This window comes from Pristis pectinata, chromosome 4 (assembly GCF_009764475.1).
Source record: "Pristis pectinata isolate sPriPec2 chromosome 4, sPriPec2.1.pri, whole genome shotgun sequence".
Classification (NCBI taxonomy): domain Eukaryota; kingdom Metazoa; phylum Chordata; class Chondrichthyes; order Rhinopristiformes; family Pristidae; genus Pristis; species Pristis pectinata.
In genome coordinates this window covers 46110709-46137441 of record NC_067408.1, presented here as the reverse complement: position 1 = coordinate 46137441, position 26733 = coordinate 46110709, and the positions used below count along the sequence as shown (strand labels likewise).

Below are 26733 nucleotides of genomic sequence, written 5' to 3'. Positions count from 1 at the left end.
ATTAGTTAACATAATCTTTCGATCTCAAGATATTAACAATTGGCCAGCGTTTCTTGCTATTTGCAAAGGAGTTCTAAATGTATTGTCACTCTATGTAGGTGTGTTTTCTTTCTCCACTCCAAATGACTGGGTTCTTAAGTTCTGATTATCCAGCCTGTCCAATCGATAGGAATGGTTTCACCCATTGGGCTGTGCAAGTTCCTCTTAGTTTCTTTAAAAATAATCATATTACCCCCTTTCTAAATTTAAGGGGAGTACAATATTTGCTTGTGCATTTCCCTCGTAACTTTCAGGGCCCTGATATCATTCCCTCCATGGCCAATAAATCCTTCTGATGTGCACAGAATTGTGCTCAGTATTTTGTGTGCTCTAACCAGGCTTTGCAAATTTCAGCATGACTCTTAGGTCATCAGTCCTAAACTGTTAACTCTATTTTCCTCTCTCTACGTTTGCTTCCTGATATGCTCTTTCCAGAATTTTCTGTTTTTATTTGTGTTACTCTTTTTATTTATAAATGCTAGCATTCCATTTGGCCTCCTTTTAATTATTATGACTGTGTTTTAACCTGTGTACCTATACTCCTAAATCTTCAGATTTGTAGTTCCTTGCTTTTCGATATTTCTAACTCAGTACTTTCTAACTCCTGTTTTTGAACCAAACAATGTAGACAACCTTGGATTTGTTGAAATCCCAGTTCTCCAATTTGTAATTTGATTCTTCTATTTAAAGTGTTACCTATGCATGTCTTCAGTAAATATAACTCTATCTTGCTCAAGTTCTTTAAATAATCATTTACAAAAATGGTGACTGTTTGTAGCTCCAATACAGATCCACAGTTTTGAGTTCCTCTTTGCTGAAATACAGGGATAAGGGGTGTGTAATTTTCTGTTTAAACCCCCTTGCCTTTCTTAAATGTTGACTGTGAATTAGTTTTGCAGTGCTTTTTTAAAAAAAAATACGTGGTTCTCTAGTCAGGAGAACTTTTGAAGATTTTATAGTTAGGACAACTGCAGAGTTCTCATTAACTAACTTTAAATTCCTGGAGTGAAAGCCATCTGGTTATATGGATTTGGCACTCTTCAGTGAGTTTTGATTTTTTTTCCCGTTATGTTGCTTATAATTTTGGTGACTCCCATCTTTGAGTCTTCCTGGAATGTTGAACATGCTATTCTTTCGTTGTAAATGCAGAGACTAACTAATTGTTCAGCATGTCTACGATTTCCTTACTTCAATTTACAATATCATCATTACCTGTTTTCAAGCAATCCATATTGTTCTGACCACAACCTTGTTTTGATATAAAATGGCTGGGACATTCTTTGCAGAGTTTTTCCTATATATTTTGGTAGCTTTTTTTCTTTATCTCTGTCATCAGCATGTCCTGTTGCTTTCATTTTCATGTTGTCCTTTGTCTTGTAGTCGTCTGGGGCTATTTTTCTTTATGGAAAGTAGAACACTGCTCTCAAGGTATAAAGTGGTCTTGCATCATATTTTTGTTTGTTACATACCTGATCTTTTGACATTTTACACATTAATCGATTAGTGTGCCTTAACGTAGCCAGTATTTGCCTCAATGCATTTATTGATGTTGACCTTCCCTAAACCTAGACTCCTTGGTTCCTGTTTCTGTGTTTCTCTCTTCCAAAACTATGCTGAATCTGATCACCTTGAGCATTTCTGTAACGGTAAGCACACAATATTGGACTGAAAACAATCTGACATGTTAATCAATGATAAATCTATCTGCCTTTGATCCTGTACAGAAAATTGTCTGCAATATCTGAAATTCACTTCCTTTCTGATATGTTTGCTTCCCCAATGTAGGTGAAAAGTATAATTTGCCATTTATGTCACTCTTCCATTGTTACTTGTTTGTTTTGTTTGTTTACACGTTGCACTGGTTCACAGGCATTCTAGGAGGCCTATGTGCAACTCTCACTGCACTCTTAATTACCTTTCTACTTCTAGCCTTGATGTCTAGGTCTCCATTATTATCCTTTCTCATCCTACAAACAATACATAAATAATATTTATCTATTTTTGACTATTTCTGTACCTTGAAATCACTTTCCTCTTCCTGTTGATTTTAGATTTGGTGTATTTAATTAGTAGTCTTTAGTCTTGCTGCCATGAATGTGTAATGGTTACCCTGTCAATCCTCCAAGTTAAATTTGTGACTGTAACTCATTCAGTTTGAACTTTCATGAATTTGAATGGAATGCTAACTTGGGCTACATGTCTTAATGTGCTTTTTCTACTTTATCTGTGTGCTTCTTGGTTCTCTCTTACTTGATCACTTAACATCTTTTAGTTTTCCCTTTTTAACTGTAGTCCCTATAGCCCTATTACTTGATATCCCTCCAATTTCTTCTATTTTGTTTGTTTTGGTGCTTTTAGGCAGGTTGTGTTCAGAAATGCCTTACTTGTCCCACATCTCTCACCACCAGTGCAATTTCTCTCTAGCCACATGGGTCCAGTTGAACTTGCTACTACAACTGAGTTGTCTGTACATGATGATTAAGGCTCCTGAAAATTCACCTGCCTCTGATATTTAAAAGGTGTCAAAATAGATCTAAATAATTAAAACTTGATTTGTATCAATTAAAAGAGTTATAAATAATGTGCCAGGAGTTGACGTTTGACATGTTCCCTACTTCCGCATTGCAGTGTTCAGGCATGGAAATTTAGGACAAGCTGACTAATGAAATCCTGTTACCAGTGGTTCTCTCTAGAACCGTTAACTGCAGTGGAGCACAATCCAGGCCATTATTTATGCATTTGTACCACCTTTGCCTCACTGATTCGTCCATCACCTCCATCTTCATTCACTAGTCTAAATTGCTTATGACTATCCTAATCATCCTTTGCAATAGGAGCTGGTCCTGGTCCTGGTCTGGTTAAAGTAAAGCCTATATCAACTGCATAATATAACCTGTTCCTTTAAGGACTCCTCAAAGTGAAACTTCAAATCTGTTTCTCTTCTTGTGGCTGCTGCTTGTCTGCTAACCATTCCAGCATTTCCTCTTTTCATTTTAGAGTACCTAGTATTTGCAATTCTTGGCTCCAGGTAACATACCATGCTAGGTTCTCAGTCCTGCATGAAAAGGATCCTTCCTTTATCATGGATCATAATATAGGTAAGGGTGACAAATGATCTGCCTTCCAAATTTATTGAATACCCTACAACTGAGACATTATGCTCCCTGTCCTCCTGCTCCCATGTGCCATCAAGATCCTGCACTTCATGTTGTATCACTGGGAATAGCTTCCTGACGCAAAGCAACAACAGTCGAAGAACTTTGTTCCCCACCATCCATGGAGGGTTACAGTTGGTTAATGTATACTAATCTTGTTAATATTCACATTATATGAATGTTGTTTGTGTTGTGGATTGTACTTCAAATGATGGTGACAAAAGATCTGTTTTTAGGCTTCTGATAATAAATGACTTTGTACACATTAGCAAAAGGGTGAAAAAATAAATATCAGGTACTTTTCATTTGATAAAATGTACCCATCAAAGGTGTTTGTCTTTTCACTTTATTTCACATTGTTGAATCTGTTGCATTTTACAACACTTTAAGATAAGCCTCACAAATTAAGACTAATTAGAGAATGACATTTCGATAATTTTCTTAGTGGATTCTAGTTACTCTTCATAGTTTTATTTTGATTAGATCCGAGCAGAAGGCCTTGTCGACAATATCACGTTCAGTTTTTGGGCATCTTTACAGAGCAGGCATGGGTTGCTTCAGCAGTGGTTGAGCCATTTGAAGGAAGACATCAGTATGAGCTGTTGGCGCAAAGGAATGCCAAAAATGCAGAAAATGATGCACAGAGAAATAAGGTGCTGTATATACTGGAACATTTCTACTTTACTAAGTAAAACTTTAATAAACAACCAAAGCACTTAGTAGATTGAAGTTTAAGTTTAATCAACATTGGTAAACTAATTATTTTACAGTGCAGTTCTTTTCTCTTGAATTTAAAGATTTGAATGCTGCTAGTTACATACCATGGCATACTGCTGAGTTAGCAGATATTTCATAAGGTGGTTTTAATGCAAAACTGAACAGAAAATTGAAATTCCCAGCAAAATCATTGGTAAATATATTGCCTTTCACATGGTCTTAAGTAATTAAAATTGTTACAGTTTAAAAAGAAATGTTACACATTATCTCATTGCCCATTACCAACTTGTAATTATCTCAATTTTACTTTAAGCGCAATTATGCTGGGAGATTTTAATGTTGTTGTATCACTGCTTTAAAAACACTCGAGTTTGCATTCTAATTGAAAAAAACTGTTCTTGCTCCAATATTTAAAAAAAACATTTGATTTCTTTTGTGTTCACAGAATGTGGATGTTGCTGGCTAGGCCAGCATTTATTGCCAGTTCCTAATTGGCCCCTAAATTAGGCTTGCTTAGTCCTTTTCAGAGGGCCACATTAATCAAACATTATAAGTGACTCTGATGTGTATATAGCCTGGGTCAGATAAACATGGCAAATTTCCTTGGAATGTCATTCACGAATTGGATTTTAGAAGTTGGGTAGTTTCTTGATTACTTTTACTAATAATATGTTCTCTTCAATTCTACATTTTTATTATACAAAATTAATAACGAATTAAAATTTTGTAGCTGCAATGGTGGAATTCAGAGCTCAAGTGACGATCAGTTATCCAGGTCTCTGGATGCTTGTCCAGTTACCTTAAGCTGTCAGACTCTTTAAGTACTCTGTCCCATGGATAAGTTATAGTGCCTTATTTTCTTTTGATTGTGTGCAATATTGAATGATTTAATCTCTTAATCTAGATTTCTGTTAAACTCCATGCGCGATGGGAAGCTGGTGTTGATCAGGCAGAAGGAGCACTTTCAATGTCTCTTGAAGATAGAATATCCAAATATTGCCTCATTGGTGAAGCAAGCTTACTGCAAATGGCTGCAAAAGAAACGTTTGACATTCAATACAATTCAAAGTCCAAGGTGCTACATACTTCAGCTATCTCTAGCAGTCAATCCAAAGGATCCGAAAACTATTTCTCTACATATTCAAATAGGGAAAGCAAGATGAGTAACAACTCCTCAACTACTAGGTGTCCTTCTGACTGTAAAACCAGAAAAGGAATGAGAAACAAGCTCTTAAAACCCAAAGTTCTCATCAAAGAATCTGCTTTGTGTGCAAACAATACAAGAAATGATATCCCAGTGAATTCTGCTAACTTCTTAAATGGCTTTGTAGAGCAATCGACTGAGATGGTCTTGGGCACAACTCCAAAATCCAATTGTATTGTTGAAAATTCTTCTTCAATCCATAATAATATCATAAGTACATCAGAGATTGTTTCAGCTGCAACTGCAGTATTAAATTGGTCAGATGAAGGAATTCCTAAAGAACCATTTAATGTAGGAAATGGTACAACTTCAACTGAACACAAGACAAAAACTAATTCTGAACATTATGGTGTCTGTAATGGGACTGGAGCTCAGTTTGAAGTCACTTGCCAGAAAACACAGGTTTGTGGAACATTTAACCATTTAAACAGTACTAATTAAGTAACTGTGTTATTACATTCATTTTAGAGTCATGCAATTTCAATGTATTTCACTTTGCTGAGCATTTCTGCAAGCTAATTCCTCGATATACTGGTGTACTTAAGAAATCCCAGGTATAATCACTTGTCTTGGGAACAGGGTTAGCTCATTTAAGCACATAGAGATTTAGGACAGAAGCAGGTCCTTCGGCCCATCAGGTTCGCATCAACTGTCAGATACCCATCAACACTAATCCTATCTCAATTTTCCCCATATTTCCAATAGTGCCCCTCGCACCCCTGATTCTACCACTTGCCTACACACCAAGGGCAACATCATGGCCTATTGACTTTGCAACCTGCATGTCTTTGGGATGTGAGAGGAAATACATGCAGCCATGGGAGAATGTGCAAACTCCCCACAGACAGGAGTTTTGAATGTCAGGATTGCACCCAAATCACCTGAAGTGTGAGGCATCTCTTCTGCTGTTCCACTCCAAACTCTCCAAACCTGTTACAAATGGAACTGTATGCTGTTCCATATGTTAACTCCCATCCATCAGCTTGGGTTCCATTCCCTTTTTGCCCTTCAATAAAATTATCACTCAGATTTTTAAATTATGAATTCGGGTAGCATCAACTATTTTTGTGTGAGTGTTGCATGCATCAGTTCCTCCTTCCAGAAGAATGTTTACTACTAATCTCTTTACAAATCAAAGCCAGTTTTTTTTTACTGTCCCCTTCTGATGGGAAAAGATATCTACCCAATGAATTGCCTTCAAACTCATTTTTAAAAACTTGAGTAGTTGCCCCTTAATCTTCTAAATTTTAGGAAATGTAGTTTTATATAATCCCTCTTCATAATTTAACATTTGCATATTAGTGGAAGTGACCCCCACATTACGGCCATTTGGGTAATGGAAATTCGCCCTTGGAGAATTCATAAATCATTACCCAAAAATTTGAGAGATGAAATTTATCTGGAGGAAAAAAAGTAAATACAAATTTTTTTTCAACTGTCTAATTGGTGAAGCAAGCTTGCAGCAAAGGAAACGTTTGACATTCAACACCATTCAAAGTCCAAGGTGCTACGTACTTCAGCTGTCTCTAACAGTCAATCCAAGGCTTTGCTTTATGGAAAATCAAGAAGCTGTGTTTTCTGGGAACGCCCCCTCAATGCAGGGGTTGCCTATCATGCAGTGCTAGATCTGACATTATTCATTTGCAAGCCATATATAATACTTTTTTTTTTGTTGCTTTCTCATCCTTCCCAAAAGCATTTTGATTTGTTTTATTTGTTTGATTTGTTTCAGTTGTTTGTGTATTACTTTCCACTATAGAAAATTTTCAAAGTTGTTTCTGTAGTGATTCCTCAAGTTCACTATAGTATTCAAATTCACTAGACCTCTGTTCAGTACAAGGTAGAGAAGTAGTGCTCCCGATATACTAGTGTCCCCAAATTTGGCTATACATTCTTAATCAGTTTATCAATTTTTTTAGATTTTCTAAATAGATCTTTGGGATTTTTGTTTTCAAGACAGCTGAATGAAAAATTTCATTTTCATTTCCACACATTGAAGACATTTTAATACACAAGATTATCATTAATCCATGGAAGCAGAAAATCAGATTTATTGCTCTGTTGTTTGTCACACTTCTTCAGAACTCTGCAATTTGTATTTTTCTAATATTTAACTCGCATTTATTTTGTATTGGTAGATGCTGATCACATCTTACATTGGGTGATCCATTTTCTTTTTGGCATATATCAAAAGGACTCTTGTTAAAATGAATGTTTGTTCTTTTTTTTTTTGAAGAGGTCCTCTGTGCATGGTTGATGACCAGTTTAGAAAATTAGCAATGAAAGAGCCAATTACTAGATTATAAAGTAAGAGAAATTTTTTTGACCCCATTGTTTTGCCATTAATTTGGCAGTTGTGAACATAAGTTATGGATGAAAAAATTTCAGCTGATTGAGCTTGATCTTGTACTTTAATTAGCTCAATCTAGTGTGGAACTTGTCAAATGTTTAATGGCAATATCTTGTTCTGTTGATGATTCCAAATGTACTTGCACATGGATAAGTTATCTTTCAACATTTTTTTACTAATTTAAATTTGTTTCTTTGTTCTGTTGAATGTACAGAAAATGCTGGAATTTCTTTGTCAAGCAACATCTGTGCAGAGAAGGACAGTGACTTTTCTCAATGAACTTTTCTAATGAAAAGTTCATAGTATTCCAAGTGATGTCTGGCCAATGCACTTCACACCTTCCTATCTTTTAGAAACATAGAAAACCTACCGCACAATACAGGCCCTTCGGCCCACAAAGTTGTCCCTACCTTAGAAATTACTAGGCTTACCCATAGCCCTCTATTTTTCTAAGCTCCATGTACCTATCCAAAAGTCTCTTAAAAGACCCTATCGTATCCGCCTCCACCACCGTCGCTGGCAGCCCATTCCACGTACTCACCACTCTGAGTAAAAAAAAACTTACCCCTGACCTCTCCTCTCTCTGTACCTACTTCCCAGCACCTTAAACCTGTGTCCTCTAGTGGCAACCATTTCAGGCCTGGGAAAAAGCCTCTGACTATCCACACGATCAATGCCTCTTATCATCTTATACACCTCTATCAGGTCACCTTTCATCCTCCGTCGCTCCAAGGAGAAAAGGCCGAGTTCACTCAACCTGCTTTCATAAGGCATGCTCCCCAATCCAGGCAACATCCTTGTAAATCTCTTCTGCACCCTTTCTCTGGCTTCCACATCTTTCCTGTAGTGAGGTGACCAGAACTGAGCACAGTACTCCAAGTGGGGTCTGACCAGGGTCCTGTATAGCTGCAACATTACCTCTCGGCTCCTAAATTCAGTTCCACGATTGATGAAGGAAAATACACCGTATGCCGCCTTCACAACAGAGTCAACCTGTGCAGCTGCTTTGAGCATCCTATGGACTCGGACCCCAAGGTCCCTCTGATCCTCCACACTGCCGAGAGTCCTACCATTAATACTGTACTCTGCCATCATATTTGACCTACCAAAATGAACCACTTAACACTTATCTGGGTTGAACTGCATCTGCCACTTCTCAGCCCAGTTTTGCATCCTGTCTGTGTCCCGTTGTAACCTCTGACAGGCTCCACGCTATCCACAACACCTCCAACCTTTGTGTCATCAGCAAACTTACTAACCCATCCCTCCACTTCCTCATCCAGGTCATTTATAAAAATCACGAAGAGTGAGGGTCCCAGAACAGATCCCTGAGGCAGACCACTGGTCACCGACCTCCATGCAGAATACGACCCATCCTCTTTCTTAATATCTACATGCTCAAGCTTTTCAGTCTGCTACAAGTCATCACTACAATCACCAAGATCCTTTTCCATAGTGAATACTGAAGTAAAGTATTCATTAAGTACCTCTGCCATTTCCTCCAGATCTACACACACTTTCCCACTGTTACACTTGATGGGTTCTATTTTTTCATGTTTCATCCTCTTGCCCTTCACATACTTGTTGAATGCCTTGGGGTTTTCCTTAATCCTGCCCACCAAGGCCTTCTCATGGCCCTTTCTGGGTCTCCTAATTTCCTTCTTAAACTCCTTCCTGTTAGCCTTATCTTCCAGATCTCTAACATTACCTAGCTCTCTGAACCTTCTGTAAGCTTTTCTTTTTTTCTTGACGAGATTTATTACGGCCTTTGTACACCACAGTTCCTGTACCCTACCATAACTTCCCTGTCTCATTGGAATGTACCTACGCAGAACTCCACACGAATTTCCCCTGCACATTTGCCATATTTCTTCCGTACTTTTCCCTGAGAACATCTGTTCCCAATTTAAGCTTCCAATTTCCTGCCTGAGAGCCTCGTAATTCCCCTTACTCCAATTAAATGCTTTTCTAACTTGTCTGTTCCTGTTTCTCTCCAATGCTATTGTAAAGGAGATAGTGATCACAATTCTATCTCCAAAATGCTCTCCCACTGAGAGATCTGACACCTGACCAGGTTCATTTCCCAATACCAGGTCAAGTACAGTCTCTCCCCTTGCAGGCTTATCTATATATTGTGTCAAGAAACATTCCTGAACACCTAACAAACTCCACCCCATCTAAACCCCTTGCTCCACGGAGATGCCAATCGATATTTGGAAAATTAAAATCTCCCATCATGACAACTGTTATTATCACACCTTTCCAGGATCTGTTTCCCTATCTGCTCCTCGATATCCCTGTTACTATTGGGCGGCCTATATATAAAAAAAAACACCCAGTAAAGTTATTGACCCCTTCCTGTTCCTCACCTCCACCCACAGAGACTCCGTAGACAATCCCTCCATGATGTCCACCTTTTCTGCAGCCGTGACACTATCTCTGATCAACAGTGCCACGCCCCCACCTCTTTTGCCTCCATCCCTGTCCTTTCTGAAACATCTAAAACCCGGCACTTGAAGTAACCATTCCTGTCCCTGAGCCATCCAAGTCTCCATAATTGCCACCACATCATAGCTCCAAGTACTGATCCACACTCTAAGCTCATCCGCTTTGTTCACAATACTCCTTGTGTGAAAATAGACACATCTCAAACCGTCAGTCTGAGCACGTCCCTTCTCTATCACCTGCCTAACCTCCCTCGCACTGTTTACAAGCTTTCTCTATTTAAGAGCCAACCGCCTCAACCGCCTTTTCTCTGCTCTCACTCCATTATTTATTTGTACTTTTCAATTCCTTCTCTTCATTGTCTTTTATATTGACGAGTACACGTCCACTCCAGATTTTCTTCTGACTTTGCTAAATACCGTCCTTCAATTAAATGCTTATGTTCTGATGTATTCAGCTAGTTCATAATGCTCAGCAGAAATTAATCACAACTAGAAAGACGGACTACGTGATAAAGATGAGCCATCTAAGGTTAATAAAAGAGGTCAAGGGAGACATTAAATCAAAAATTAGAGCATGCAAAGTGATTAAAAGCTATTGGTAGATCAGAAAACTGCATTTTTCAGGAGCTAGCAGCAAAAGGTTAAAAAGCTAATAAGGAGGGAGAGAGTAAGTAGTAGCCAAACAAGTAGCAAGAGGTTTTATGGATATCTAAAAAGGAAGACAGTGGCTGAGGCAAGTGGAACTCCTGGAGGGTGAGACTGGGCAACCAATAGCAGGAAACAAAGAAATGGCCGATAATTAAAACCATTACTTCATGAATTTATCTATTGTGATAGGGATTGTTACAAAATATTGGAAAAGCAAATGGGACTAAAGGCAAACAAGTCATCAGGAACTGATCGATGCATTGAAGGGGTTAATAGGAAGTGGCTGCAGAGATGGTAGAGCCATGGATTGAAGATTTTCAAAACTGGCTTGGGTTCTGGGAGGATACCAGCAGATTGGAAAACGTAGCAAATGTGTTTTCCTCGTTCAGGAATGGAGGGAGACAAAAAGCAGGAAATTATGTTGGCAAGATGCTGGAGCCTGTAAAAGAGGAAATGGCTAATTACTGAAAGAAGCTTAATGTAGTCAAACCAAGTCAACCTGATTTTATGAAAAGATGCTCATGTTAGACAAATCTATTAAAATTCTTAGATTTTAAAATTAGAATTGATATGGGAATCTGTGGATGAAACATATTTGGGTTTCCCGTAGGCATTTGATAAGGTGCCACATAAAAAAAAAAACAGGTGCACAAGATACGAGCTCACAATATTTGGGGAAAGTGTGCCGATGTGGATTGAAGACTGTTTATCACAGAAGTCAGATTTGGAATAAATGGGTCTTTTTCAGGCTGAAAGGATATAACTAGTGAAGTACCTTGAGGATCAGTCTTGGTCCTAAGTTATTTACTATCTCTATAAATGACTTGGAGGAGGGTTCAGATTGCAAGGTATCCAAATTTTCTGATGACATGAAAATATATGGGAGGATGTGCTGCGAAGAGGATATTTGAACTCCAGCAGGATGTAGATGGGTTGTGAGAGTGAGCAAAAACTTGGCAAATGAAGTTTAATGTAAGAAAGAGTACAGTCATGCACTTGTGTAGGAAGGAGTCAAAAGAGAGACTTGTCTAAATGAAGAGTGATTGCAAGTGAGTGCCATACAGAGGGATCTAGGTGTTCTTGTGCAAACGTAAGAGGTTAGTGTGCAGGTTCAGCTGGTGGTTAGGAAGGAAAACAGCATTTTTAACTTCCATTACAAGGGGTTTGGAGTTTAGAAATAGAAAAACATTGTTAAAGTTGCATTGGGTGTTGGTGAGGCCGCACCTAGAGAACTGTGTAGTTTGGTCCCTCTTTATTTTAAGATGGGATGTACCACTATTGGAGGCAGTCCAGAAGAGATTCAATGGGCTAATTCCTGGGATCAGAGGGTTGTCCTATCACAAACAGCTAAAATAGTTGGATCTGTGGAGTTTTGCAACTAGAGGTGTGCATTTTCCATAACTCGCATACTGTGGTTACAAGCAAAATTGCTGGAGATCCTCTAATGTGCTTTGTCTATTTCAATTTGTTCTAAAAACAATGAATTATTTGAATTGTGTATTGAAATTGCTTAGGATAACATTTATGAACTCATTAGCATTGTTTGTCATTGACCTGCAAATTATAGAGCAGAGATGAAATGAATAGTATTACTTTTTTTAAATAGACTAGTTCACTGTACCTTGACAAATGCCAGTTTTAGCCAGTTCTTTTAATATTTTAGTTCACAGGATGGAATTGTATTGCATTGGAAATTAAGACTACTCTACTCTCTGTACTATTTATATAACGTGCTTAATCTGCATTCTCTCACACAAGCTTTAATAACTAGGTGACATTCAAATACACAGATGTATACAATTTTCTACAGATTTCTTAAATTAATTGCTTGCAAACAGAATTAGTTTTGGGGATTGCAAATTGTGTTATGGGAAAGAGAATTCTCAGACCCAACTATGAATTCAAACTGTTAGTTTGTTAGTGTTTTATCAGCAAGGCAACCTGAAATGGTCATTATACCCCAGAGTTGGTTCCTCACCTTTTAGTGTACCTCAGATGAAGGCTTAGTGATTTTTTTATTTTAAAGCAGTTAGCTTGTGCTTAAACATCGATGAATTTGTAACACTTGTGCTATTCATTTAGGAATTAGTTGACCAGTAACTTCTCTGGATTTTTGTGGATGTTAGTTTCTACATTTGATGTTCCCTTCACACTCTATGTGCTAACTTTGATTTGTCAGGGTGCTTAACAGGGGTACTTTATGGTTATATTCATGTGGATTAAGTAGTCCATGTACACTGTTTCATTTAAACAATTAAGCAGAAAATGCACTGAAAGAAGGCAGTAGGTAAAGAGAATGATAAAAGTACGAGTTTAATTCAAGACATTGTACTCTTTGTTTCTTTGAGTCCAGGAATCCTGATAGATCCCAGGTAATGTAATTGGACTTATTGGGTTGGCAAAGGCTAAAGCTCTTCTAATGCTGGTAACAGAGGGAATATTACTGAAGGTTTAGCAAAGGTAGATTGGACATTTGTACTGGTGTGTACGTCTGTCAAGTTGGCTATCCTCAAAACCATTTTCAAACCAAAGAAAGCCATGCTTCTACTAGGGTTAAAAGACGCACTGCTTTATGGTACCAGCATGGTTGATGGGAAATGAACACAAAATTTGAAATGGAAGACTCTGACAAACTAACAAATTTAACTCTTAGTAGAACAGGGGCACCTATCAAGTTAAATTGAATACAGTATGTAAAGGATATTTGGTGGGGTGGGTGGACAATTGCAGTAATAATACGAAGAGGCTTTTTTCAACTTTATTGGGAATTGAAAGACAAGTAAAGACAGGGCAATTGAAAGTCATTATGGGATAAACTTCCTAGGTTGAGCTGTTAATTATGGATCATTTGATGCCTTTGGTTGATTCTCATTAATTTGTGGCTCTTAAACGATGTGATAAATACCATCTTGTCTGGTAAAGAAAATCCCAAATTACAAGTACAAATGGTATTCCCCCCCTCCCCATTTTTGATTAAGGAGGCTGAATGGGATCTCTTTTAAAGATGTTCTTTATAACCATCAGAAAAAACAAATTCATTTGAATTATGTTGCATGGTGTCCACTAATGAAGGTCAAGTTTTTCAAGCATTATGGACTCCCATAAGGAAGTTACTAGATTAGTGGATGAGTGTAAACTGTTGACATATATCTGCCTGATTTTGGGAAGGCTTTTGATACTGAAACATATCACCTGTCCAGATTTGCCTGGGGATTCAACAATTCCTGAATACAGGTTGTAGTGCAACTTTCTGCTCAGCAGCCCTCTGGCTGCAGGAAATCAGTGCTGTCTATGGGGGAACCTCTTGGAACCCAACAGGGCAGGTGAACTTTCTCAGACATAGGAATTCTCCAGCTTGGTACATGCACATATGTGGGAGATCAATTGCTGGAAGAAAAGTACATGAGGATTTTTGTTTTAATTGAGTTAGTTTAAATGGTTTTGATTGTGGTATTTTATTTTTTTTTCTTTTTAATTTTTGACATCCTGATTTGATTCTGAGAGTTTGAATACAAGATACATTCAGTAATTTTAAATGGGATATTTAACAACCACTGAGTTTGAGTCGAGCCATAAAGCCCCCTTAAATGCCTTTCTTGTCAGCATAGAAGGCTGTAAATGGAGATGCTCTGTGTTGCTCGGGACCATGTCAACTTATTGGGATCTGGCCTCGAAGAAATAGCATGTCCAGGGTAGTAGAAGATATCTGCCTCATTGTACTTCACATTAGGTTACATCATAAAATAACACCATTTTTTGTGGGATTAGTGAGAACTTGATGGGATAGATTAGGAATTTACTCCATTCCTGCAGGCAAAACATAGTCAACACTAATGTTTTAGCCTTGTGACGTTACATGTCCACTAGGGTTTGGTGTTGCACCACTATTGACATTTTATGACTGAACTGGTCAGTGATGATGGCAGAGGAGTGCATGAGCTTGCAGATGGTACTAAAATTTAATAAGGGTGAAACTGCAGATTGGTATAGTGCAAAAAGATTTAAATTGATAAAAAGATAAAAATTTAAATGGTGTGGTCCAAACCCTAACAAATGTCACTTAACCCTTATAAATGTCGATAGGATCAAGTTGGAACTTGTTTGTCGGTAAGGATTATGATACTGAAAGTTAATGACAAAAAATATGATTAGGACTAAAATGTGCACAGATTACTGAAAATTCATGACCAATGTAGCGATGCTGTAGCCATAGGTGACTGCTTGGGATTATATTAATATAGCTGTTCACTTGATATAAAATGTGATTATTCTGTCATTGTATAGATGGTTGATTAGCCCACACCTTGAATATTTCACCAGTTTTGGTCCCTTTGTGTAGTGGTTGATAAATTGACCTTGGAAAAGGTTCAGAGGAGAGCTACAAGAATAACTTCAGATTAAGGGAGCTCAGTTATGTGGTTTTAAGAGCTGTTTATCTCAGTTCAGTTTTTCAGTCAACTTGATGAAAGTACTTATAAAAACAAAAAGACTAGATTGTGTACCAGTTGATTATTTTAGCATGACAGATTGGAGAGTATGCTTTTTAAACAATATAAAAGTAGAAAGAGGCTAAATATTGGGCTGTTCTTTTCCCAGAGAACAAGAAGCCTCTGCAATGTGCTGCTGGCATGTGCACTATGTACTGATCCTTTGCTTTCAATAGGGAGCTAGGCTGGGTTTTAGATGGGGCAGGGATCACATCACACAAAAGATAAGTGGATTAATAGTTAATGTATGCATTGTTAAGGTGTCAATTGGACTGCTATGTCTGAGGTGGTGGAGAGGAATTTTCCAGCATTATCCCCATTTGTTGCCTGTTAATTTTCCTGTTCGCCTTGCTACTCTCTGGTATATGGCTGCAACGGGTTGGGAAGTGTAGTCTCAGGATGTTATTTTCTGTCAATTTTATATTTCGCTAAGGCATGGTATTTATTGCATTCTTAGTCCTGGATGATTTCAGTAAGTATGTTCTCAAATGTTTTTAATTAAGTTGTTTTGACAATTTACTGGTGTTACTACTGTTACTGTATGCTTTTTAAAAAAAATTTAGAACTGGGTGTCCAGAAACTTTTGCATTTCTTTCTTTCTTTTCAATCTTTTTATTAGTTTCCAAATTAATACAGTTTAATATATAACATCGATGTTCCTACATGTAATACAAAGAGATCAGGAGAACAATCATGTCATATATAATCATAAAGAATAGACAAATATAAAAAAAGTCTGTAGATCCCACGATCTCTTAGTAAATGAATATAATATAAAAGAAAGGAAAGAAAAAGATTTATTGTGTATATAAAAGAAAGGAAAAAAAAATCCCCAAATCAATAAGAAAAATTATAAACAATATATCAAACCAAACTGAAAAAAAATTTAAAAAAAGACTGGACTGAAATTTCTCAATAGAAACAGAGCAATATTATGTCATCAAGTCCATTCCTCTAAATTGGAAAGTTATTGAAAAGGGATCTATATCATGTGAAAATATTGAATAAATGGACTCCAGATATCTTCAAATTTAAGCAAAGGATCAACAGTACCACTCTTAATTTTTTCCAAGTTTAAGCATGATATAGTTTGAGAGAACCATTGAAAAGTAGTAGGGGGTATTGGATCCTTCTATTTAAGCAAAATGGATCATTTGGCCATTAACGTAACAAAGGCAATCATACGGTAAGCGGAAGCATATAAATGGCCAGACTCTATCCCTGGTAATCCAAAAATTGCAGTGATAAGGTGAGGTTGTAAATCAATACTCAGTATAGCTGAGATAATGTTAAAAATATTTTTCCAAAAGAGGACAGAACCAAACCATATGTGTCAGAGAAGCCACATTCGATTTATATCTGTCACATATAGGATTTATATGGTGATTAAAAATGGGCCATCTTATCTTTTGACATATGGGTCCTATGAACTACCTCAAACTGTATCAAAGAGTGTCTGGCACACGTTGAAGAAGTATTAACTAAATTAAGAATTTTCTTCCATGTCTCTGTAGGTAAAGATGTCTGGAGTTCACTTTCCCATTCATTCTTAATTTTGTCCAGTGATTCTTGCCGTATTTTCATAATTAAATCATAGATTATTGCTAAAACTTTTGCATTTCTGGTGCACTGGATATGTGTTGCACATAACGCTGACGCAAATAGAAAATCACAAATTGCAAAATAAAAACTTTAAGAAATCTTTGCCATGGCCCATGTCTTTTTCAAGAGCATTAAAACCTGACTGGTGTACTCACAGAATAAGATTAGGATTAAAATGTGCGCAGATTATCAAAGGTATATAACCAATTCAGAGAAGGGGAGTAATGGCACGCTGATTTCCTGCAGCAATTTTCTTGCTTTCTTCTTGACTCACCCCCCCAAAAAAAAATTCATTATAATCGATATTTATCAATTAATTATCTACCTATCAATCAATCATCAGAGATCAAGGAGTCGCTGGATTACATTTACCAGTAAACAAACCTTTCTATCTTTACAGAGGGTTGCCAGTGCTGATTTTTTTTAAAACAATAATAGAGGATGCTTTTTCTACTTATTCAAAACTACATCCTGTGGAGTCACTTTAATTCACTTAGTTCAACATTGTAAATGTTATGTACTCATTATTAGTTATTTACAAAGATTGTAAGTTGTGACCCTTTGTTCCAATTTCTGTTATTGAGTAATGAAAATTAGCACATTAAGGTCAACACATGCACAAAATATGATGAAAGCAACACCTGAGTCGGGGTGAATTGTAATCAGGAATGCCCCAGTCCAATTTTTTGATGGGACTTTAGGAACTGGGTTCAACCACTTTGAAATAGGAGCTAAATGTTGTCTATGCACTATTTGTACATTTAAAAGAAAAGGACACGTAAGCAAATGGATCCAATTTCTAGGCATTTTTCTGTAGCACTGGCATGGCTTTCATATTTTGAAATGAAGTTCCTGTTATTTGGAGATTGGATTCAGAGAATCTCAAGAACGTATTGTTAAATTACATTGATCATCAACATGCAAAGATGCTAGGTAAATGTTAGAGGGAGTTCAGTAAAAGGCTGGACTATGATTTGAATTCCTCCCTGTACTGTGAAAAATCTCTAATGCTCATGAGCGGAACTGTGTAAGAAGGTGCAATAGCATTGCAAAATTGTTTCAAAGGTATCTTAAGAGCCATCATTATTTTTTTTGGTAATAAATTAGGATTCATATCACACACACAAAATGCTGGAGGAGCTCAGCAGGTCAGGTAGCATCTATGGAGAGAAATAAACAATCGACGTTTCTGGTCGAGACTGATGAAGGGTCTTAACCCGAAACGTTGACTGTTTATTTCCCTCCATAGATGCTGCCTGACCTGCTTAGTTCCTCTGGCATTTTGTGTGTTGCTCCAGATTGCAGTATCTGCAGAATCTCTTGTGTCAGGGTTCAGCATCAAGTCTTTTTAACTAAGATTGAGCATTTCTTCAGGAATTCTTTTTGTACAGACTGTATAGTTACATGTGAACTAGGTCTTTAAATGGGATAAGTTTAATATTTCATAATGTAAATGTCTATAGGACAATTCCAGTGTACTTTGCCCTTTTCTCCCTGCTCTTCCCCTACCCCCTTTCAATTTTCTCTCTGTGTGGCATTTATTGCAGTTGGGTAATTAGAGAGATTTACATGGGAAGAATGAAGAGGGGAGATAATAATCAATCACTTTAAGCTCTTGGCATTAAATTTGATCATCTATGTCTCAGCTCACTCCACTGGTATGTATATGTCCTCCTGAAGTTATGTTTCCAGTATTTACTGTTTTTTATTATTAGAATAAATTGAAATCAGCTTTTAACCCACTGAAATTGGCCCTCGATTTGTATTTGAACATTGTTCCTTTCTTGGTTGCTGAACTAAACTTTACAAAGCAATGATCACTCTTCTATCTATCTTCCCCTATTGCCATTTTCCACGCAATCTACCTTATTACCCAAAATCAGATCCAACAATAATTCCTAAATCATTAGGCTGGATCTGTACTGATAAACAAAGTTCTCCTGAATATATTTAGGACCTTATTCCATCCTTTTTATTTTTGCCTATTCCTACCAGAATTCATAGCTAGAACGTGATCTCAGTGTTTGATTTAATGCTTCCAGGATTGTGGGAAGGGCATTCCACTTTTTTCTGTGATAGTTCAAATATTTAAGCACTAAGAATCTTAAACTGTAAGATTGTTCATTCCAAAGTGCTTTATGTTAAATAGTGTCTTGTTAGCTGTACAGTGAACATATCAATTCTTTAGAACCTTGTATATATTGCAGATGTTTTTGTCTATAATTGTACTTGCTCCCTATCAATTCTGCATGGAATATTATAGAGTCATGCAGCATAAAAACAGGTCTGTTGGCCTACCGTAATCATGGCGACCATCAATTACCCATTCTACAATAATTACATTTATGAGCACTTGATCCGTAGCCTTCTATTCCTTGGCAATTCAAGTGCTACAATATACTACTAAAACATTGGCAGTACCAGCTTCCACCACCCATTTAGGCAGAACCTTATGGATTCCAAACTACTTGGATGACAAAATTGTTCTGTAAATCCCCTTGCCTATCCTCCAATACCTATATTCAGTAGCACATGGCACTGGAAGAAATCCACTGGTAGAGGTCTTGCTCTTTATGCCATAGCTCTGAGTTTGTGTTGCATTGTATCATTGTGGACAGCAACTTCCTGTCTGTTTACCCTTTGCTTTGCGAATGTCCTGCAGATACTGAAACATCCTTGGCACCTGGGAGACAACATAACATTCAGGAACTTTGTTTGTGGCCACAAATGTCTGTCATTTCCCTTTCCAGTTGGATCCCCCTATCACTACAGCTCTTGTGGTCTTTTCCCTCCCTTCCAGAAGAGCCATCTGTGGTGCCACAACCTTGGCTATTGCTGATTTCCTCAAGAGGCCATCCCTCACAACAATATCCAGCACAGTACATCTGTTTGAGGGGGGCTGGCCACAGGGAACCCCTCTCCTGTCATGCCTGTTGGTCACCCATTGCTTTTCTGATTTGATTGTACATCCAGTTAATGTTGGGTGACTGGCTCACTAAACGTGGTATCTACGCTGTCCTCAGCATCGTGGATGCTTCTTAGTAAAACCATCCAAAACTCCAGTACGTCAGTCAGGAGCTGTAGCTGGACACACTTCATGCACATGTTGCCAGAGACACTGGAAATGTTCCTGATAAGCCACATAGTGCAGGAGGAACATATCATGGGGCACAGTTCTGTCATGGCACTTGAATTGCACTTAGTACTTTAAACTAAAGGGGGTAACTATTACGCTAGGGGCTTTATTCCACTCTTAAGCACAACCTACTACAATCTGAAGTCCCTATCCTATCTTTTACTGTTAATTTAATTAATTGAGACAATTAAAGCAGTAGTAATACCCACCTATTTTCATTTACTAATCACCCTCCTTACCAAAGCTCTTTTGCTCACCAAAGCTCATGCTCTTGAGTCTGCTGCACTCCAAGACTGCTTTCTTTATTTTAAAATAATATCTGAATTGTTAACAACTTCATTTTGTATCTATTAGAATAAAACCACAAAGTCCACTTAAAAAAAGATGTAACTGTTAGCTGCCACTGTAAAGAATTAAACTTTTTCTCGTACCAAGCCCAATGAATTTTAGGAAAAAAATCAAGGAACATGATTATTTGTTGAAAATCTTTGGTTAGAAAATTCATCACTGTTGGAATATCGTTTTGTGAAGTAATGTAGTGTGGATTGAGCAAAGAAATCACCATGATGATAGTAGAATGTAGTTATAGAATTCTATAACTGATGCTATAATGTATCTTGGAATATGCAATGAAATTATAGATATTTACTCCACAATGGAAACCTTGCCATTGAGTGTGGTAAACATTTATTCGGTATAAAGCAGTTGCTGAAATCTAGAGGAGCTAAAATATCTTCCTTAAGCAATGCTAAATGTGAATGCATTTAGGATTAAGTGATAGTGATCCAGTAGATTCTTAGAAATGCCATTTTTAAAAAAAAATCTGATCTTTTACCTGATGTGACTGATGCAGATGGTCAAGAATTAAAACCACGTTGCAGATTAGAGGAATACTCTATTCGTGGGTGTCTCATCTAAAAATGGTTTTGAACTCCCAGATGCATGTGTCCTTGTATTGGTTTACACTATGAATGTCTACTTTGTCTCTCAGATTATTCATAGGTATGTCAGAATTTTTAATTTAGCAGATAAATTTTATTTTAAGAATGTTTTATTAGTTTTTGAGAATTTTACAGTATTATGAGTACAAGCACAGATTATATCATATCAGTGACCATTCATGTAATATAGCCTGTCAAAATAAAAATATTTATCAGTAACTTGTACATGCTTTAAATCACCATGTTCACCTGGCAGTAATGTTAGAGGCAATACAGGCAGAATATTTTTATTGTGCTGTAACTTTGTGACATCTGAGCCTTGATAAATGGTGAAAATTTTTGTTTGGCTGAAACAAATCCTGATCCATTAACCCTGACTTGCACATGGTGTGATATGGTTCCCCGCAATTTGCTTTGAAATCCTGAAGCAAAAACATTCATTGCAAAAGAAAAGGCCTTGTGTTCAGAGCATTGTTTGTATCAACAACTTAGGGTTTAGAGCTAAGTGGAGTGACAGTGCATTTGTTTTATGTTTGCAAAATGATGACAGAAATCTTCCCAAAATTTGCAGTAACAGAGCAAGTGAAACAGTTTTTGTTGTCTTCCATCATCATTGACAACATTGCTTAGTTTTGTTGCTTTCTTCGAAGTGACCTGCTTCAGAAAGAAAATCTGTTGCTATCCCAATGTACATGAATGTAGCTTGTAAAATGCAGGAGATGCAACAAGATTGGGAGACCCATGTAAATCCATCAGCTCTGGCTGACAGCTTTTTCTAAAACAGAAAGGGCTTTGTTGGCATGAGCATTGCTGGAAAATGTACCATATTTCACAACTAATGCATAATCAGTGGCCACGTGCAAATGATGAGCAATAAGTGGCAATTGCAGCAGATGAAGATGCATTTCTTTCAAGTCCTTTACCTGTCCATTGGTATTTTTCTAGGTGAGACTATAAACTATTGCATTGAAGAACAATTATATTTGCAGAACTTTAATTACTGCAGAGCAATGCAGGCATATTAATTTGCTGGCTATTCTGCTAGCTTAAGCATTTCATAAATTACCAAAGTTTCTTTCCCTCAAAAGCTCCTTAGTCACTACATCTTCAAGGAATTAATTTTTCTCCAAAATGGTGACGTTTTCAGCCAGTGTATGCAACTGGTGCATATTTTTGACATGGCAAATAAACTCCAGGTTGTTTTCTTTTAGAATTGCCCCAGAGCACAACACCTACCAAACAAAGACTTTGTCAGTTGACTTCTAAATTCCAATAAATTTGACTATTCACTTGTTCAATAGTGCGATCATCCTGTTAGATTACACAAGGTTTGCAAATTTTGCAATGTAAAATCTACTTACTTTGCGTCTATGTGCAGGCTTTTAAATCGTTTTTAACCAGAGAATTCGGGGCAGTTTTCCTCTGAATCTTTTTGTGATCAATAATGTAAATGAGACAGCAGTAACTAATATGTTACTACAGTTTAACCATTTGTTATGATGATCCTCAAATTCAATCTCAGCATACTGTACAATCGTTCATTTAAATGTTCAAACTAATTATTCACAGTTCTAACCCAGAACAAGCATCTGAAGTACTTCAGAAAGTACATGCTTCATTCATTGCACTTTACACATTAATGAACTCTTATTACTAATGATGGAAATAGTTTTTTTTTGAACTGTGTGAAGGTTAATCATCAATTATCAGTTTTGAAAATGGAATTCCGCTAGGTGTAATCATCCCATCGCTCACCAGATCCTGCAGTGCATGCATATTGTCGTAGTATTTGATCTAGGAGGACACATGATATCTTGAAGATTATTAAGATTAAGATCTTTATTAGTCACATGTACATTGAAACACACAGTGAAATACACCTTTTGCGTAGAGTGTTCTGGGGGTAGCCCGCAAGTGTCGCCACGCTTCCAGTGCCAACATAGCATGCCCACAACTTCCTAACCCATACGTCTTTGGAATATGTGAGGAAACTAGAGCACCCAGAGGAAACCCACGCAGACATGGGGAGAACGTACAAACCCCTTACAGTCAGCAGTCAGAATTGAACCCGGGTCGCTGGTGCTGTAAAGCGTTACGCTAACCGCTACACTACCGTGCCTACCCCTAATTGTCATAGTAGAGATGATTTATTTGAAACTACAGCTGTTTCCTTGTTTTCACATGCTTTTCCAGTACTCTTTGTATGTCAGACAAGTTCAGTGGAGGGTTAATTCTGATTATATTTCACTACTTGAACTGTGCTGGGAAACTTTTTATTAGATATATACACAATGAAATGATTAAAAAAGAAATTGAAAATGAAACTCTTGGTAAAATTGTATTTTCTTGGTAATGAAGATAAATTGGCAACAGCTGAAGGGTCAAATTCCTCTTTAGATAGTAATATCTCTTGCCTTGTCAGATTAGTAATTTGGATATGAAATAATTAATCTGGACCATATAACGAAATTGGTCTTGTGCATTGGCATTAGAATTTTCAGAAAGAAAACTCCTGTCCTGATATGTGAATCTGGAGCATTTGGTAATTTTGGATTAGCATTGGGAAAAATAACCAGATTATCAAAGTCTAATTGCTTTCACTGTGCTTTAAGGAAGACTACGACCTGATTTGGTCTGACCTATAAATGACTCCAGTATGCTTGACTGTTAATGCCCTCTAAACTACCCATTTTTTCACAACTACCTTAAATTTGGGAACTAAAAATAACAATAGTCCTGGGTTCTTGTAGTCCATATAATGGTAGAGTTGCTATACAGGCGAGCTGAGAAACAGCCTAGCAGTCTCTGTAAGCTAACATCCTTTATCACCCTCACCTACCCTCAAATATTTCTAGTCCTCGTAAATCTCATGCACTGTAGTAATCAAGCTGGGAGAAAAATCTTTATTTAATGCAGCATATGAGAACAAAAGCAGTCATAGTTCACTTTGAACCTTGTGCAGGCAACCCTTGTGTGATGGCCATTCGCATTACGGAAATTTGCCTTTGCAGAATTTGCTAATCATCACCCAAGAATTTGAGATACGGAATGAAATTCACTCTCACGGAGTGTGTGGGTGAAAATAAACAAATCCACACACTATTTATTTTCAAATTGTGTTTCTTGACCCTGTGCAGATGAAAAGGCTTTGCATTATGGAAAATTGTGATACCAACTGTTGTTTGGGAATGCAACGTACCCCCCTTCCCCTGTTTTGCAGGGGTTGGCTGTATACACCTACTAAACAGGAAAGGAGGAGTTATGGATTTGCACAGCATGGAAATGTGTTTTTGGCCCACCTTTTCCATGCTGGCCTTCAAGTACCTATATATACTAATCCCATTCTCCAGCAATTGGCCTGTAGTACCCTATGCCATGGTGTTTTAAGTGCTCATCTAAAAATATCTTAAATGTTGTTAGAGTACCTGTCTTCACTACCCTCTTAGGCAGTGCATTCCAAATTTCAACCACTCTTTGGGTGAAGAATATTTTTTTTCAAACTCACTGATGATCTCCTACACGTCATCATAAATCTATGCCTTCTACTAAGGGGAGAAAGGTTTCTCGCCATCAACGCCATCTGTACCCCTCAATTTTGTATTCCTCAATCAGGTCCCCCTTCTGCCTTCTCTGATCAAAGGAAAACAAACCCACCCTATCCAGTCATTAGAATGTCTATTCTGACCATGGTGCCCACCAAGCTGGTCCCATTGCCTGCTTTTGGCCTATATCCCTTTAAACCCCTCCTACCTGTGTACTTATCTAAATGTCTTTTAAAAGTTGTTATTGTACTTGCCTCAACCCCTTTCTCTGGCACCCCGTTCCATATAACACCAGTCTCTGCATGAAGAAGTTGCCCCTTGGATCTCTCACCTTAAACCTATACCCTCTGGTTTTTAGTTCCCCTTCCCGGGGGAAAAAAGACTGTGCGTTTATCCTACCTATACCACTCATGGGTTTTATATACTTCTATGAGGTCATCCCTCAAACTCCTATGTTCCAAGGAATGAAGTCCTAGCTTGCCCTATAACTCGGGCCCTTGAGTCCCAGCAGCATCCTTGTAAATCTACAGTCTGTCATAGCTGAAACCCTCCAACCCAGCATCCTGATGAATCGCTTCTGCCTGCATAGAAAATGTTGAGCAATTCCACAACCATAGGTGCCTTATGATTTAAATCATCACATCTACTGATCTCAAGAGAGTTGAGTTCATTCCAGACAACAACAAGCAGTTGACAGTATTAGTCGCATTCAAGTCGATGGGTGCTAACTGCAGTAGTTGAGACTGTAACAGCAGAGCCAGCTTTTCTTATAGCTCAGTGTTGAGAGGGCTAAGTTGACAATCTAGATCACTTCTAAGGGCCATGCAAGTAATAAGTTTTATTTTAACCATGCTGATGCTGATATTTTAATATGACATATGAAAACACACCTGTTAGTATTTATTGATGACCTAGTTTGTGATCCGGCTGCTGTCAAACAGAAATAAGCCGATAATTGTTTGTAATTTAGAATGAAGGCCGTTGTGACTTGAGGCTTTGTATGTTTGGCAGCATAATTTGCTTAAAATAATATTTACCCTGTATCAATTTGGGAGATTGAACAAAAATCTATTTTACATCCAAACAACATCATTGATCTTAAAAATGATCAATTTATAAGTATAGGATTGGTGCCCAAATCTCCTTGCACTTTGGCTATTTGGCTCTGATGACAAATAAACCACTATCAGCTTTAATAGTTTCTGAATTAAACTACTGAAAAGACTGAAATTTCAGATTTCTTGTCTGCCAAATATCTGACATCACTTCCACCCCCTCAAGTCTTCATCCTGTCAACTTGCATGTTGTTTTCTGTACTTAATCCATTGAGTTTACAATAGCTTGACAGTTATTGTGAAATAATAAATAAGCTCAAAGCTTTAATAAAGTTTCTAAAGTCAAAGAATTGCAGATTCGGAAGATTTGGCTGATCAAATCTGCCGGCTCCTACGTGAGCAGTCCTGTTTGTCCCATTCCCTCACTGAGTCCCCATTGCCAGGCGAATTATTTTCATTCAAGTACCCACCCAGTTTATCTTCCTGAGCCTTAATTCTTTGTTTTCACCATGCTCACGAGTTATGAGTTCAGATCATAACTCCTCTCTTTGTGTGGGAAAATTCATTACATCCCCTTGTAAAGAAATCCTTATTTCTTTGTCCAAAATGATAAATCTGTCTCCCGGATTCTTGAACCATCCACTAATAGGAGCAGTTTCCTTCAAGTTTACCCTGTCTAATCCCAATTTAAACCTGTCGTGATTATGTACAGCTGTCTTTTCTCCTCTCAACTTTCTTTGGTGTATCAAGAATTACTCCACCTTCTCAGTCCCATCTTGTATCTAAAATACCTTGCCCCTGGAGCTATTCTGGTGAATCTTTGTTATACCTGCTCCAGTTTACTGCATCCCCTGGTTCTTGAACATCTACCAGTGGGAACTCCTTCATTCTGTTTACCCTACTTAAACCAGCCAAAATGATGTACACTGATGGAGCTCCTTTCCACAGAAAAAGACTGGGACTATCCATTTGATCCCGCCCTGGATAGCATGGAAAAATTGCTTTTACAAACATTGCAGTGGTTGAACGGGAGCACCCTCAACCTTTGCCCCTCAATAACTCTCTACCCAAAGGAAATTGTCAACAATCATCTCAGTACCATACCCCAGAAAAGCACACAAGTTAGCATCCTCTCAGGCTTGCCACAGATCTGATGTACTTTTCTGTGTTTTCCACCTATGCCACTCTAGGAATGGCTCTGTCAATGTGTGTGCTGACTACCGTTCAACCTTTCATTCTCTGCTGAGACATGAAAAATAGAAAGGCATCTGGCCCCTTGCACCTGCTCCACATTGTCTTTAACTGAGTTTTTTTTTATTGGGTACTTCCACTTGAACTGTCACTCCCTTCATGTTACTCTAGTACCATTTTCCTACACTAGCCCTATATCCCTTGATTCCCTTAATGTCG

General features: G+C 37.7%; 1 protein-coding gene across 3 annotated transcripts in view; it reads left to right on the top strand.

Moving 5' to 3' along the window:
* Positions 1–26733, top strand: part of nsd1a (nuclear receptor binding SET domain protein 1a) — a 152406-nt gene that overhangs the window by 34076 nt on the left and 91597 nt on the right. For all 3 annotated transcript variants that reach the window (XM_052013553.1, XM_052013554.1, XM_052013555.1), the window contains exons 4-5: positions 3678–3847; positions 4816–5517. In XM_052013553.1, coding sequence (XP_051869513.1) covers positions 3678–3847; positions 4816–5517 — 872 coding nt within the window. The remainder of the gene's footprint in view (positions 1–3677; positions 3848–4815; positions 5518–26733) is intronic.